Source organism: Mytilus galloprovincialis, chromosome 9 (genome assembly GCF_965363235.1).
Source record: "Mytilus galloprovincialis chromosome 9, xbMytGall1.hap1.1, whole genome shotgun sequence".
Taxonomy (NCBI): domain Eukaryota; kingdom Metazoa; phylum Mollusca; class Bivalvia; order Mytilida; family Mytilidae; genus Mytilus; species Mytilus galloprovincialis.
In genome coordinates, this window is record NC_134846.1 from 28,604,025 (window position 1) to 28,621,047 (window position 17,023).

The 17,023-nt window shown below is 32.3% G+C and overlaps 1 protein-coding gene across 2 annotated transcripts in view; it reads right to left on the bottom strand.

Annotated features, from left to right (window-relative positions):
* Positions 1 to 6,256, bottom strand: part of LOC143044741 (membrane metallo-endopeptidase-like 1) — a 40,857-nt gene extending 34,601 nt beyond the window's left edge. Inside the window, exons 1-2 of one of the 2 annotated variants that reach the window (XM_076216867.1) lie at positions 5,717 to 6,256; positions 2,981 to 3,007 (exon numbers count right to left, since the gene is read on the bottom strand). In XM_076216867.1, coding sequence (XP_076072982.1) covers positions 2,981 to 3,007; positions 5,717 to 6,127 — 438 coding nt within the window. In that variant the 5' untranslated portion in view covers positions 6,128 to 6,256. The remainder of the gene's footprint in view (positions 1 to 2,980; positions 3,008 to 5,716) is intronic. The other variant, XM_076216868.1, reaches the window with a different exon arrangement.
* Between the last annotated feature and the right edge of the window lie 10,767 nt (positions 6,257 to 17,023).

Here is a 17,023-nt window from a genome sequence, read left to right on the forward strand (position 1 = left end):
ATCTATATTTCTCTAATTTTTGTGCTATTTTCACATTTCCTGACCGGTGTGAGAAAAATATTTCTCCTCACTAGTGAAAAATCTGTTCTCGGCAAATGATTAGTCGAAATTTGATTATGACGTCTGAATGTTTTGTTTTCTTCTGAATTGTCCTATTGTGATGTCATGAAAAAAGGCGACCATGCCTGATGACGTCGCATATAAAGAACACAAGTTTCTGGAAATCTTTGAAAAAGAAGGATAAAAATCAATAGAGAAACAGATTCCTACACTATAACTCGTGTATTAAGATATTTCTCCACTCTCGACAGTTAAATTTTAGTTATTTAAAGAGCTCGGCAAGCCTCGCGCTTTAAATAATAAAATTTAACTGTCTCGAGTGGAGAAATATCGTAATACACTTGTTGCAGTGTTGGAATCTATATTTTCAGCATCACTATACAGAGAGCTTCTTAAATTATCTAAGCGTATATACTTATTGCTAAATGAATTGATAAAATTACCGGTTAGCACCTTATTATATGAAAGTACAATAATACAACACAGTTAAGTGTTGACGCAAGGTATTACCTTGGCATATATTTTTATATCCCACGCTACAAATTAACCGGGTATATATTTTTGTACCTGTCCGTCGCACTGTAGTGCAAAATGTAATTCAACAAATAAATGCTTTACTAACAAATAAAATCATTTCTTACAGAATTAATTTATATTGCACACAGTAATGTCCTGTTTTAATTCATATGAATTTTCAGTTTTCACATTGAATTCATGGTAAAACACTTGAAATTTTGCTCAAAAAATTTGTAGATTTTTCGAAACTATTTTTTGATTTTTTTAAGGATTGAGGTATACAATGCAGTTACTGTCCAGATAAATTTCAGCATACATGCAATTATTTAAATTAATTCAGTCATGCCTTTAACTTAACGTTATGATCTATATATATTTTTTTAATTATGAATACAAGAGAAATCAAATTGTGATTAAAAAGAGGTGAATCTCATGCATCGCCTCTTGAAAATAGTCTCCTGAAATATTCTCCTTCCTCAGCTTATATGATTGCTTGGTTATGTAGTAAATAATGCTTTTAAATCACAAACCGTCGGTTGCTATCAATTATGGTAGGAGGTATATAATATCTTTTGTGACTTATGAAGAGGTAATACTGAAATTGCAAAACATATTCAACTAAACTCAATACATCTATGCTTCAATGACCAACATTTCAAACAGCATTCAATAAAAACCACTGCGACGTGGAAATTTCTCTTTCAAAATGGATCATATTTAATTAAATTTTCTCAAGTTACTTATACGTCTGCGTTGCTGTAGCCTGGTATCCGGCCCAATCTAGCTGCGCGTCGTAATACTGACAAGATTAGCCAGGACCCCAGACTAGCGTTGCTGTTCTTGAATGTTTACATTTACAGTTTAGGACAATTCAATTTCGTGTCAAATTTTCTATATATATATTCATATCTACTCATAGAAAGACTGAACTTGCAGTAGAAAAGCATCTCGTATTTCAATTTATTAAGATTTATTTTTCAATTATAGTATATTCACCTAATCGTATATTAGTCCAACTGTTTACAATTTTTTTAATTGGTCGAAATACTAAGGATTTTCTACATCAGGAATAGATAGCCTAGATGTATTTGGCAAAAGTCTTACGAAATTGCCATCTATGCTCTTAAACTACGTCTTTTATTTTCTCTAATAATGTTAACGGAATGGTGTGGGTTTTTTTTTGTTGCACATAACACTCAAGTCATCTATAATACATAAACATTTTCGGTACTAGTATTTGAGAAGGCTGTTTTAATCTCGGTTTTAAATCAGGGACAATGTTCATGCAACAATATTTGGATTACGAATGAAATATAATTTAGTGCGATGCAATGTGCCATTACCTAAATCAAAGTGAAAATGTCGAATAAAAGGCAAGGTTACAAAATAATTCAAAATGAGAACCGTTGCTCCGGTGTCTTTTCAAAACAAGCTATAAATACGAGTGAGTCAAAGAAGACGTGGTGTCATGATCATATATATCGTTGGCTGTTATGTCTTTAATCCGACTAAGCTCCTTGTATGCAAATGTAATTCCGACTTAGTGTTTATGTGTATTACAAAGCAAAGTCAGAATCATTCAGGTCCCTTTGAACAGTTTTGCCCTGGATTTGGCTGACACCTTTCCAACTGGACGTAATACATTCAGCCATTTTTAATCCATTAAATATTTTCTTGAAATTAAGTTGGCAAAATACTTGGAAAAAAGACACCGCTGCTACATGCAAATACATTCTTTTGAAATTGTGGACAGACAAAAAACAAAGGGTGGATTGTTGACAATTTAGGTACACGGTACACCTATATCATAATCATAATTGAATAGAACAATTAGTTTTAAACGCATTGTCGAAGCTATATACGAATCTTTGGGTGAAAAGCCTTGCATGTTATCCTATAAGAGTATCGTAGTTAACAGTACACAATAAACACTCTATAAGATCTTGTTTATCAGAAAATACTGGAAGATTTATCACCTGCATTCATGTAGATGTTCGGCAATGATCAAAGTGACAATTAGTCTATCGTAAATTTGTAAGATTTAAGGAGGCTAATTTGTCATGGTCAATGGCGTGGCTTCTTCTTGAAGACATTGACAGATTTGTAAGTGCAAATAATTTGAGAGGTACAGCAAATAAAGTTAATAATAAAATTTCATTGAAAATACGAGGACTTCTTATCGTCGTTTATGATATATTATTAAACTGAAGGAATATATCTTTTGAATAATATAGATAATATGCAATAAACTCTTTACAAAAACGAATTTAAACGTATGGACGATACATTGTTAAAACACAAACTGCACACCCCGGTTAAATTATTAATTGTATTAGTAGAAGCTTTATCTAAATAATATTATGATATGCCCAGTTTGACCACATAGAGGTACATCACAGTTTACCTTGTATCTATCAAAGTTAACATGTTCCTAGAAATATAAATGCAAGTTGAGAATAATAACTTGTAGTCAAACGAAGGTACAGCTGAATGTCTTGAAGAAAAGTGCAACAAAAACCAGTTTGTCTGTCTGTCTGGATGGATGAATGGATTGATGGATGGAGGGGGATCTCGAGAGAGAAACTGAGGGTTGTTTTTCTTTAAGTTGGTGCTGTGTATGATTGTGTATATATAAGCTAGAATTGGTGAATTGACAAGTTATGAATTAAGTTATTTATGGCAAAATTTCCTTAAAAAGGGCAGATTTACAGCGAAAATTCAATGATATAACAGGAAGAAAGACATGTAATATAATAATAGAATATTTCGACATCAATTGTCAACCATGTCTATATTCTAGACAGGTATAATGTGACTTATTTATAATCCCACACACAAGTCCTAGTTAACTGTCACTCATGGTTCGATCAAGTACAAGTTTACTTGGTATTTTGACATAACTTTGGACTTATGTTACGTGTGTTTTTATTTTTCAAATCGTAGAAAAGATTGTAGATATTGATTGATTGATTATTGATTGCTTAAGGTCCAGTGGCAAATATTTCCTGCATGTTCAGGAGAACAAATTAGCTGTAAATGCAACAGGTTGGTCCTATAATCGAGGTCATCCGTGGTGAAGGTCGGGAAATAAGAGAGACTATATCATGCAAACTGGTAGTCGTAAATGCTATAGACAAACACAAACAGGTAGCAATAAAAACAACAATTTGCTGCGACACTTTGATGAGATTTTTCGTCTTTTGCATGCTTTATTCAACTTATGAAGAATACTTCTAAAGCTAGGTGTTTCAAGAGGAATTATCATTTTTCCCGTTAAAAGAGACATTTCCATTGTAAATAGTTGCAAATTCGTTCTATTTATCAACGTTTGGTTGACAACTGGATACCCATTGGTATTGTCCGTTGTCGGTTACATTATGGATATTTTAGAAATAAAATTAAAAGATGAAAGAGATATCATGTTTATTTTGTCTACTCATTCATTTGCCCACTCGTTTAAGCTGCCACAAATTTGGAATAGATTATTCTACTATTACTCCAAGGTTTTTAGATAAATGATATTTCATGCAATTATCTCTGAAACTTGATGTAACATAATCGTTCTAGTTTTCAACAGAACAAGTAATGTGGAATTCCCTCGTTGCTAAATCCGACCTTTTTCGCATCCATATGAAAGAAAATATTGTTCCATATCATGAAACATGCATGTAATAAAAAACGAAAACATGGCTTTTGTCTAAAAATCAAATAAATGGACAATAGTGATTACTGATATCTTTTTGTGGTTATGTAATCATAACATTTCAATTCGTCATAAATTTGTCTTTTCCATGTTTATTAATGTACAAGCTGTCACTCAGTAAAAAATAACTTCTCAGGATTCGTCGACCTACACGAGGTCATTTATCTAACGGGTACATAAGTTACAATGGTGAGGCCTAAAGCTAAACATGTATTACGATGATTATTGTAACACGTTAGTAATTAGGTTCAAAAATGAACCGAACGAACGTGCACGTTCTGTATAATCTGAAGTTTCCTTGCAGGAACTGATACAAATTAGTAGTTCATTCCAGGAAAATCTATAATTAACAATGCTATGACATATCGTATTACAACTGGTTATTCAACTAATTGAAAAATTATTTTCCAGATTTATTTTTCTAATCACCAGTTCATAGCATGAAATTGATGTCGAAACTGACACCCCAGACAGCCAGATACCCGTGATTTTCTGTCTATTTCGTGTTGAGATAAGATTAATACTGTCGTGTAAACGACTTAGATTTGTCATTTAAATATGTCCAAATCAAGATAATTTTGAATGAGAACTAATTAACCGTATAACTTAAAACTGATCGTTATAAACTATAAAAACTTGTGTAATTTGGGGTATTTAAATCGTATTTTTCTACATTTCTGTTTTGATATGGCGAGCCATCTTTGGATCGTTCTGTACAGACTCTTAACAATTTATGGTGATCTTTGGCATTGCCTGTCAGTTGAGATGAAACTGTATTTAAGTAATTTAACGGGTCAATTTGATGATTTATAAGGAATATTTCAATCTTGACAGAATTCCTCAGAAGTCCAAATTCAATAAATTGGATTTTCCTCTATTGCCATCTAACTTGATAAAGAACTTTTCCTGAACACACTTCTATCCTTTCAAGTCGTCATTTATCATTCAGATTATACTAGATGATAAGCATTTCGCAGTAATTCAGAGTAGTTACAAGAACTATTAAATGCATTAGGGGAAATTAGTTAAACAATTACCTCGACTGCTCATACACTAATCATTTTTATATGTATGAGGATATTTGACAAATTGGAATAGGAGGGTCGGTGTCGCTTAAATGAAAGAAAAATAACATTACACTTCGACAAACATCATTACGCAAAGAAATAAATTCTAATGATTTACAAAGCAACCAACGTTTACTCAATATCGAATTTCTTCAACCCGAGTAAATGAATGTAAATATGTATTATGTATTCAGTTTAAAAGGAAAATATATGTAAATGTTCAATTCGTTTTTATAAATAGAATAATTTTGTCGTTTGTCATTAAATCGTTGTCAATTTTACGTCGTTAGTTGTTGACATTACACTTACGATATTTTATTTAAATTATTAGCAAATTAAATCAATTAATATGTTTTATTAATTGTCTTACCTGTCTCGCGTCAGCGGGCGTTGGCGACACGGTACTCAGTGTTGCTTCAGCTTGATTGTCAGTATTGTTTATATTTGCCCATGATGATTTTAAGTTTTTATAGTCGCCAAGTGTAATAATAAAGTTTACAGTAACAGAAACTAATGCAATAACTAATATAATATTCCAAAAACAACAACATTTCATTCGCATAGAACCTCTCTGTCCCCAGTGCGTACTCGATTCAAAGGAAACAGAACGGATTCTACCGTTTCCATTTCTCTTCGAATCTGGCTTTTCTTGCAAAGACACATGTTCGGGATCACGGAACACTATTTGTCCATCTTCTAATCCGGAGCTGCACGATGTATCTTCATTATTATCCAAAGTATATACCACATATTTATCCGAAGGGGGACTACCTATTGGCATGTTTAACACCTCCGCCGTTCACCGTGTCATGTTGTCAACTGATTGATGTTTCATCTGTGTGATCCTAAATATCTATACATGCCTGACCAGGCATGAAGTTTTATAGATATACCTTTTTGTAGCGATAAACTGAACCGTTCTTTTAATTGATCTTACAGAAAATCTATTAAAAAGATATTGCGTTCAGGTTCACAGTGCATTAAATGCAGGTGAATCCACCAGTATTGACTGATATTGTGACATAAAAACTTCAGATAATAATTGGATTTTTTAAACTTATATAATGTATAAACATTTTTATAATGCACGTAGGTCCATTAAAGAAATATTTATGTGTTTAACTCATTGTGAAAGATTCCGTGTTTAGAATTTATTAATAAAATAATTTGTGAAGATCCGGTGACACTAACTAGTCTTTTGATTATCACATTTTGAATTTGCCTGATTCAAATAATAGATAATATTAATCTGCGTAAGAATAGCGAAAAAATAAATAATAATGTTCAAGTACGATTTAACTTCGTTAATTCCAACACTTCACAAGTGAATGCTTCCACAACATGTGCTGAATAATAAAAAGCTGACCGATTCCTATCGATTCGTTAATTAGTCCAATTCCAACTATACACAGACATATACGACTCTAGCGCTTGCTTTGTGAATGCTGAAATTACTGAGTAATAAACCTTAATAACAGTCTGACAAATAATAAGCAAATTGTGACGGTTACAGTCCTAGAGAATAGAAGAAAATCCGTTTACAGATATATTTGTCCCTACTGAACACAAAAGGTGACTTCCAATTAAATCTTCTACTGTCGTTGTTAGTTTGACACTACAATTATAGACGTGTATTGGCGAGCCGAACGCACCTGCTTACAAACTGATTGGACTTCTCCTTATCAATGTAATTGACAAGAATCAGAGTGACGGACAATGAAAAACTCTTTCTCCTTGGTTTGTTAAGGAAATTAAAAGTTATCTCTGTTAAAGGAATCCGTTACATCTTTGTTTTAAGCTGTATTTGGTATCCTTTCAATACTACGCTGAAGTAAACATCAAACAACATCCATAATCAATGTTATCTAATGAAAATTAAGTTTCCCTTTCAATATCGGTTGAAGATAACGGGTTTTTAATTCCGCAATACAGATTAAGCCTTTTTATTCACAACTTTGTAGAAATATATTGATGCAAGCTTATTTTTTCCAACTGTGTGTGGTTTCTCTAGAGAAGAAACGTGGTAGAATCTTGTCAAACTTTTCTCGGGTTTCCTTAAATAATGTTCATTGTGCCGTATTTCTCAGATGATGCATGTAATGTATTTTCTTTTACCATTTGTAAATTAGTTTCTACATTACATTGGAATCTTTTCCCCTAAGTTTTCTTGTTTAATTAAATTGTTTTCTGACTTAAACTCCATATCACTTTTAACACGGACCCTAAATAACAACCTAAAATGGATTGATGTATAACATTATGTCACTGCGAATTACAATCCCGACAACATTATACCTTTTTTATATTCTGATCTTAACAGAGTTATAATCCAATCCGTGAAATACGACTTCTTCTTAACACTGGAGCCGTTTGCCATGGATTTGCATATAAAATTACAGCAAGAAAAAAGAAGAAGAAATAAATCCTAATTGCAATACAACCAGTTCAAGCCTCCATTAGTAGAGTGTTTATATGTTGGATGTCGCATTACCATATCAAGAATTGGCGTTTATTTCTTAATATTGATGATGCGTTTCCCATGAAATCGACAACAAATTGCATTTTAACTAAAGAATAAGTATCGTTAAATTAATGGGTAATTCTCAAAATGGGTTTTAATTGATTCTATGTCGAAGAAACAGCTTTTTAGCTTTCAATGTTATAAAATATATGCTTAAGTGAAAATCCATAATTGAAATAGTTTTCAAAAGTTCAATTTTTTAATGTTCGCTTTCGATTATTTTAAACAGTGACAAACACTTAAATACATTTGAAAAGATATATGCGATACTAACGTATTACATGCAGTCAGATACTGTTTGAGAAAAAATATTCTCGTTATTGCTTATTTTTTCAAAACTATATCTAAATTTCTGGCTTGTTAAACAGAGGGAGTTATCGAATAGTTGAACAATGTTTGCTATGAAATACTACATTATTTTCTTGCTATTTTACCAGGATTCGTTTTAACTTTGTTACTTGTATTTGTTTTCTGCGGCAGATGATAAGGAGGGAATTGAGTACAGTAGTCGCCAACATATGAGTGTGTGCCTTTCAACACCAAGAGTCTTAACGGTGGTTAATTCAATTGCTTTGTGTTTTGTCTACTTTTATGGTTATTTCAGATAGAAAATGTAGATTTCAGACTTTCTGTAATTTCTGTAACCCAGAATACTAAAAATTAAAATTACACAAAATCTATAAACATGTATTGGCAAATTGGAGCATAATATGAAAATATTGGGAAGGGTATCAACTGAACAATTCGTTTCCTAAAATACCATGAAATAGAATTTATTTTTTAAAATTAAACTGCTTTTAACAGGAAATGTCAAACCAAGCAAATATTTAAACAATATACACATTTTAAATATAAAATAATTTCTGAACTATTTCAAAATAAACCATTAGAATAAATTAATTCATAAGTACAGCACTCGAGATTCATTGTTGTCGTTTTTGGGATTTAGAATTTTTTTTGCTCGCATGTTTCAAATGGCGAAAGAAGCGTTAATTGGCATTGTTCATTTTTACAGATACGTTTAAGTAGAATATGTGCTACAACTACAATCAATAGCAAAATATTTGACGAGAAATTTTATGGGGTTGCACTTGAAAATGTAGGATTATTATGAGATTCTCTCATTCTAATATATTTAACATCCATGGCTTGCTTGATAATAAAATGAGTCAAGTCAATGTGTATGCAAGAAAAAAAATCATTATGTCACCACCTTATCGATGACAAAGTCTCAAAATCATGCTCCTCGTTCAGATATATTGTTTATAACATATCTTAAACAAAAGAGCAATTTCTGTAACGGGACAAAAGAAAAGGGACATCACCCATTGCATTGGTATTCCATATGAATTAGCAGAAAAGGGAGAGAACATGCTTAGGGGGAATTTAAAATACCTTCAGTGTAAGTAAGACAAATTTATGACTCTAAGGCTGAAGACAAACAACAATCCTCGTAACACTACATAGAAAACTTCAGATTTAGCAACATAAACCTGGCAAAAACTGCATGACCATAAGAAAGAAGGAAAAAGTTATGTTTGTCTCAAAACAAAATGGTTTAAGATAATAATCAAAGGAATGCAAACCAATATGTCAACAAAAAAACGTTATGGACAAGGAATTGCTATACGGAAACATACTGAAGGACAGGGAGAATCAAATGTAGGGTTCGGTAGTTCAATCTCAATTTCTGAACCCAATCTAGCAGATAGCAATTTAAAATTTAAATAAATACTGTCAGAAATTGAAACTGAAAATGAGACAATAACTACATGTATAAAGGAAGACCAAACATTACACACAACCGCTTTAATAGTTCCTAGTCAAACATAATCCTTTAATGAAATATATCAAATGGGACTTTTCATCTGAAATATCCGTCATAATCTACTTAATTCAATCCTTCCTCATACTTACGACGTTTTTGGTGTGGATAACTGAGATTTATGCTTCTATGAAATGGTGAATGACTATAGAAGATGTGAAAAACTTTGGCACTCGTTTGTTGTCTTTCGGTATTAAAAAGATAAACTAAAAACTAGCATAACCTCCTTTAACTTAGTTTGAACAGTATTTATTAATGGAAATTTTTACAAGATGAATATTACAATGTTACATAAAGTTCAAATATGGGATTCGGAAACAAGTTTGGAAAAACTTTTATAAATCCGTCTCCCATCTCTCCTTTAACTTAAACTAGAAAGATCTTTGACGTTGGATTATTCTCATACAAAAATTATGGCATGCTAATCAATCAATAAGCTATTATATGATATTGACCTCTGTTTTTCTGTGCGTACGTGGAGATTCAGTATTTCTTTAATGAAACAAGTCTTTGGCTATTTCTCCGACTTATTTCAATACAAAACTTTGATCTAATTCCCATTTCTGAAGTGAACACTGAAAAATTGTCATAATATGGACTGGATTTTCAAAGGCTATCAGAGTTCAAATTTGAATATTCGTTTCTAGCTATTCTCCGTTCCTTACCTAGCAACATAGCAACAGTTTATTTATATGAAACAATGTTAAACCTGTAATTAAGTTGCTTTTTGCTGCTATTTATAACAGCTGTTTTCGTTAATTGTTTTATAGAGTGTGTTCTTGTTTTGAGTTGTTTCACCACTGTCTCATGTTATGGGGATGTGTTGGTACCATTTAAATAGTTAAACCCTGCCACATTCTGTATGTGCCTGTCCCAAGTAAAACGCCTGTTGCTCGGTGGTTGTTGTTTGTTGCCTTGTTGCATATTTGTTTCTCGTTCATTATTTTGTACATAAATTAGGACTTTAGTTTTTTCGTTTGAATTGCAATACAATTGCCATTTCGGTCCATTGCTCATTGTTGAAGGCCGTATGTTGACTTATCTATACTATTAAACGAGAAGACCTCATTTTGTGTGTCGCTTCTCTTCTTTCCACAATAAATTAATCATCATGCCTCTATGTCATATAGGTACATGGCATAGTCGCATTTGTCATTCATTCATATGATTATTCAGATTGAGTTATTTTGGGAGAAAAACGAGAAAAAAAGCGTCCGGATATTATTCCGACATTGGACGAAATTTTAAGTCAGATTAGACTTTTGCGTTTTCTTTATACTTTGAGGTATTTGCATTCCAGAGTTTAGGTTGCTCTTTTGTGTACCCTACTTAGGTAAATGTATCTAAACAGTGTGATTGGACAAAAAATACAGTATCAACTGAACATACTTTTCCAAACTGAGGGATGAATCAGGTGTAGAAAAATATGAAATAATTTTACATACAGATGAAAATGAATTTTTGAGAATTTTTTAAATTTTGTATTCACTGCACCATAAAATACCCAAAAGTACTAGTGGCCTTAGGTTTTTAAAAATAGCAAAAAAAGTAAACGGTCATGATACATATTCAAATTCATTTCTGAATAGTAAAATGAAAGTACTTCAGTTAACTGTGAATGTAGAATTTTTTGCAGTGTTAGAAAGTGGTGAAAATTCTAAAAAGGCTATCATTATCCCTTATGGGCCAGGAAATACTACCGTGGCACCTTGAACACACATTTACTACGAATAAAGAGTATTTTCTATCTGATATCATTTTCAAGTTAACTATCCATGGTGGTCACAGAGTTTATTAATTGAGAGTCTGTATAATATATCAATGACCGCTTGCCCGTGGATCGATTAGTAAATTGAGAATTAAAAGTAAAAAAACAAATCCAATTTATTTATAGTAATCATGGTAATGAATGTACATAATATACAGATAAGCACTAAAATTATCCATGTGTTATTAAAATTAATAGAAACCAAAGGGGAAATTTTAGGGAAAAAAGGAGGAACCGGGCTAGAAAAACAACTGTCATGTCCCAATGTACCTATGACTTTTGATACCTTTTCTGAAATTCATTAAATCTTTTACAAAAATTTATTGATTTCAATAAAAGAAGATGTGGTATGTTTGCCAAAGAGACAAAAATGACACAGAAATTAACAACTATAGGTCACCGTACAGCCCTCAACAATGAGCAAAGCCCATACCCCATAGTCAGCTATAAAAGGCCCCGAAATGACAATGTAAAACAATTCAAATGAGAAAACTAACGGCCTTATCTATATGTACAAAATATGAACGAAAAACAAATATGCAATTTATAGTAATGAATGTACATAATATACATTTAAGCGCTAAAATTATCTATGTGTTATTAAAATTAATAGAAAATAAAAAAGGGGGAATTTTGGGGAAAAAAGGATAAGCTGGGCTAGAAAACAAGTGTCCTGTCCCAAGGTACCTTTGACTTTTGATACCTTTTCTGAAATTCTCCAGTCATTAAATCTTTTACAAAATTTCATTGATTACAAAAAAAAGAAGATGTGGTAGGATTGCCAAAGAGACAGTTCTCCACAAGAGACAAAAATGAAACAGAAATTAACAACTATAGGTCACCGTACGGCCTTCAACAATGAGCAAAGCCCATACCGCATAGTCAGCTATAAAAGGCCCCGAAATTACAGTTTAAAACAATTCAAACGAGAAAACTAACGGCCTTATTTATGTTCAAAATATGAACGAAAAACAAATATGTAATATTTAAACAAACGACAACCACTATTTACAGGCTCCTGACTTGCATGTTTATTATATACCAAATATATGTTCACGCTGTAATTAATAGAAAACAAAAAAAAATGGGAATTTGTGAAATAAAGAAGAAGGGATAAAAAGATATTTTCCTGTCCCCAAGTATTCCCGAAATTCTCAAGTCATTAAATCTTCCTACAACACTTTACATACTTTCAACCACGCTCTGAATGTCCGCGATTTCGCGGGTGTGTTCTAGTAGTTATTAATAACTGAAACATTTTGGTCTCTTACGGAGAGTTGTCTCATTTGCAATTATACAACATCTTCTTTTTATATTAAAATATATTCAGCAAAATGTTGTGCAAAAGTTTGACCAGCATTTATAAATGCTTTTGTCCAACACGAAAATGATCTATGACAGATGTTTTAACTCCCACATAATGAGAATATGAGGATTTCATGGACTTTCACTCTTATATAGCAACAGCTGTTTAACGGTTTTATAGACTGCACATTTGTTTGGAGAATTGAGAACACATGCCGGTCTTCTTCGAGGGACATTTCTCGTCAGATTTCCTTCTTGGCTTATTTTCAAATGGAGGTGAAATATAAGTAGTCTATACAACAAACATGATTTGGCTTGTACAAGCGTGGAGGGTCTGTGGGATGTAGGAATCAATATATCATTCACCAAACAATTTCTATAGACGACGACGATAAAACGATGACTTCACTAAATATGTAAATATAAGAAAATCATTTTATACAAATATATTACTAACAGTGAACGCATGAAAGCTTTGAATAAGCGGAATGTTTTACCCTAGGAATAAACAATGAGATGGTCAGTGTTCTGAAAATGTGCACTTCCCTAGTTTTAAAAAGTCAGTTATTTCTGACGGGTCTATAGTAAGCTGCTGATGTCAAACTGCCCACATATACAACCTCAATGTTCATAACACAAAAAATACACGCTTTATCGGTGCTTCATCTAAACTATTTTTTTCAGCTATCTAGTGAAATATTTGCTGATAACCAACGGTGTGTAATTATGAAAAAAAACAAAATTCACTTGGTGGTAACTATTTGTTTATAAATTGTTTTTACCATAATCACGCCGTTAGTTTTCTTGTTTTAATTATTTACATTTGTAATTTCGGACCTTTTATAGTTATAGGAAGATGTGGTATGAGTGCCAATGAGACAACTCTCCATCCAAGTAACAATTTATAAAAGTAAACCATTATAGGTCAAGGTACGGCCTTCAACACGGAGCCTTGGCTCACACCGAACAGCAAGTTATAAAGGGCCCCAAAATAACTAGTGTAAACCCCTTCAAACGGGAAAACCAACGGTCTAATCTATATAAAAATGAGAAACGAGAAACACGTATGAAGTACATAAATAGACGACAACTACTGTACATCAGATTCCTGACTTAGGACAGGTGCAAACATTTGCAGCGGTATTAAACGTTTGAATGGAACCAAACCTTCTCCCTTTTCTGAAACAGTAGTATAACATCACAACATAGATAGCTTTTATAGCTGATTATGCGGTATGACATATGCGCATTGTTGAAGGCCGTACAGTGACCTTTATGGTTGTTAATTTTTGTGTCATTTGGTCTCTTGTGAAGAGTTGTCTTATTAGCAATCATACCACATCTTCTTTTCTGCATTATATTGTTTTATTTAAGCAATCGCGAAACAATCAGAAATAATTTCGTTAAAAGCACTGAAAGTCTTATAGAAGAACACTTACAGGGATTTTGTGTAGTTTAGTTTAGTAACCAATACAAAGTGGGGACCTTCAAATGTTCAGGCCTTAAGCTGAGATGGGGTAGTGACATTATAATCTACTATGTAATTGCTCACTTAAACATTTTGATACTTAACGAATATAGTTAGTTTATAGATTTTATATATAAATATTAGTTGTCATTGGAGAGGAGGATTTTTAATATAAAAAAAAATTGCTTTGATTTCTTTTAAAGGTTTTCAACGAAGCAACTAAAAGGCCAAGAAAATCAGACAAGTCTTTATGTCAATACATGTATATCTTGACAATGCATACGTCACCAGCAAACCTTTAATTTTCATTATCTGTAAATACACATGAAAGCTAATACAGATTGTCATGTTATTGGATTTGAAGTACAAAGGTTTTTTACTTAATATCAGCAGGCATTTGTATCAATTATTTAAGGGTGGGTTATTTTTACTAACCAGGATATGGCCTCATTTGATCTTCCCACCTTTTCACGAATGTGATTTTACTCTTGGAGAGTTGTTGTCTAAGATGATAGCCTCCATGTCTTTTTTTTCCCCTTATTTCCTCATTTCGATGACTTCCTGGTAAGGTTTTTCCATAAGGACGGGTTTTGTGTAGATAGGATATATTATGTATTTAACGACATCGCACTTATAGGTATTTTTTTCTTTATAACTAAAAGTGTTTGCAGTACATTTTTCAGTAGATTATGACATGGATATCTCTTGCTTTATATCAAAGATCATAAACACATAATGTTATATTTGTGTGTGCCCTTTGATAGTCTGAATATTGATTAATATTGTTTTTGAATTTTACATAGAGGTTTTCATGGTTGTGTTCCATGTTGCTATATAATAAAGATGGTTCACAGACGATTGACTTCGATGTTCTTGGTTATTAACTGATGTTTCATATGGATTTATATGATGATTCGCTCATATTTTGATATGCTATTATAGGTAGTTCATGGATGTTTTATTCGATATACACTATTCAAAGATATTTTACTTTGATGCCTGTTGATCACAGACTAAAATCAGATATAGAGTTCTAAGAAAATTCAGTTGTCTAAATTTCTTCAACTTACCAAATGAAATAATTGGAAATTAGTATTACAGTCACCAAATTAAAATCTATTTGATTTGAATAATTGATGATTGATAATTGTTTCTTGTGTTCTTCTCTTGTATAACATTTATCAGCATAACAAGAAAGATTTCACAGATTAGTCGATATAGATTTACTGTGCTTGTGATAATATAGTTAGACTGAGGTTTGATGACAAAGAAAGATTGTTGATACTTTCAATAATGTTGATCAGAGTATTTCATTGCTCATCGTTTCGTAGATAAACTAAAAAAAAAATCGAAATACATCGTAACATGTTGTTTATGTCTCAGGAAAAAGATAACTTTATAAATGAAGTATTCGAGTAATTCTTTATCAAAATAAACAGTTTGATATCATATCCTAGAGAACATATCATGGCGGTATACAAGTGATACGTGATATCATATCCTAGAGAACATATCATGGGGGTATACCAGTGATACGTGATATCTTATCCTAGAGAACATATCATGGCGGTATACAAGTGATATGTGATGTCATATCCTAGAGAACATATCATGGCGGTATACCAGTGATACGTGATATCATATCCTAGAGAACATATCATGGCGGTATACAAGTGATACGTGATATCATATCCTAGAGAACATATCATGGCGGTATACCAGTCATACGTGATATCTTATCCTAGAGAACATATCATGGCGGTATACAAGTGATATGTGATGTCATATCCTAGAGAACATATCATGGCGGTATACCAGTGATACGTGATATCATATCCTAGAGAACATATCATGGCGGTATACAAGTGATACGTGATATCATATCCTAGAGAACATATCATGGCGGTATACAAGTGATACGTGATATCATATCCTAGAGAACATATCATGGCGGTATACCAGTGATACGTGATATCATATTCTAGAGAACATATCATGGCGGTATACCAGTGATACGTGATATCATATCCTAGAGAACATATCATGGCGGTATACCAGTCATACGTGATATCATATCCTAGAAAACATATCATGGTGGTATACCTGATACGTCTTGATAGGTCCTTACGAAACTATCAGATTAAAAATGTTGTGACAATTCCAGAATTATCATAGATGAAGATATATATTGAGAACAAAAAAACTTCTGACAGCATATAAACGAGGGACGAAAGATACTAGAGGGACAGTCAAACTAATAAATCGAAAATAAACTGACAACATCATGGCTAAAAATTAAAAAGACAAACAAACAAACAATGGCACACATGACACAACATAGAAAACTAAATACTAAGCAACACGAACCTCACCAAAAACTAGGGGTGATCTCAGGTGCTCCACATTTGGCACCCATCTAACTGTGTTCCAAAGTCGCAAATAAAACCGAATGTAAAGGAAACAGCAAATGGTTAAAAACTAAACCTGTCTTAAAATACAATCTGGAAATGGTTGGACCAAAGAAACTAACAACGGAACAGAGTTTTCCTTAGTATCATTCTATCTTTGTGATCAGCTAGTTATTTCATGGAAGAATTATAGTGACTCGATATTACATCCATGATTATTTCAAATCATAGAGATAATTCAGTGTTTTCTTTACTTCCAAACAAATCTTTAACATACGAAAATGTCCTTAATTGTATTTCAAACAAAACATCAAAGTATTTTATTGACAATTGATGATTATATGTGCTTTGACAAGTTTCTATCATCTCCCTTTAGGTAGCA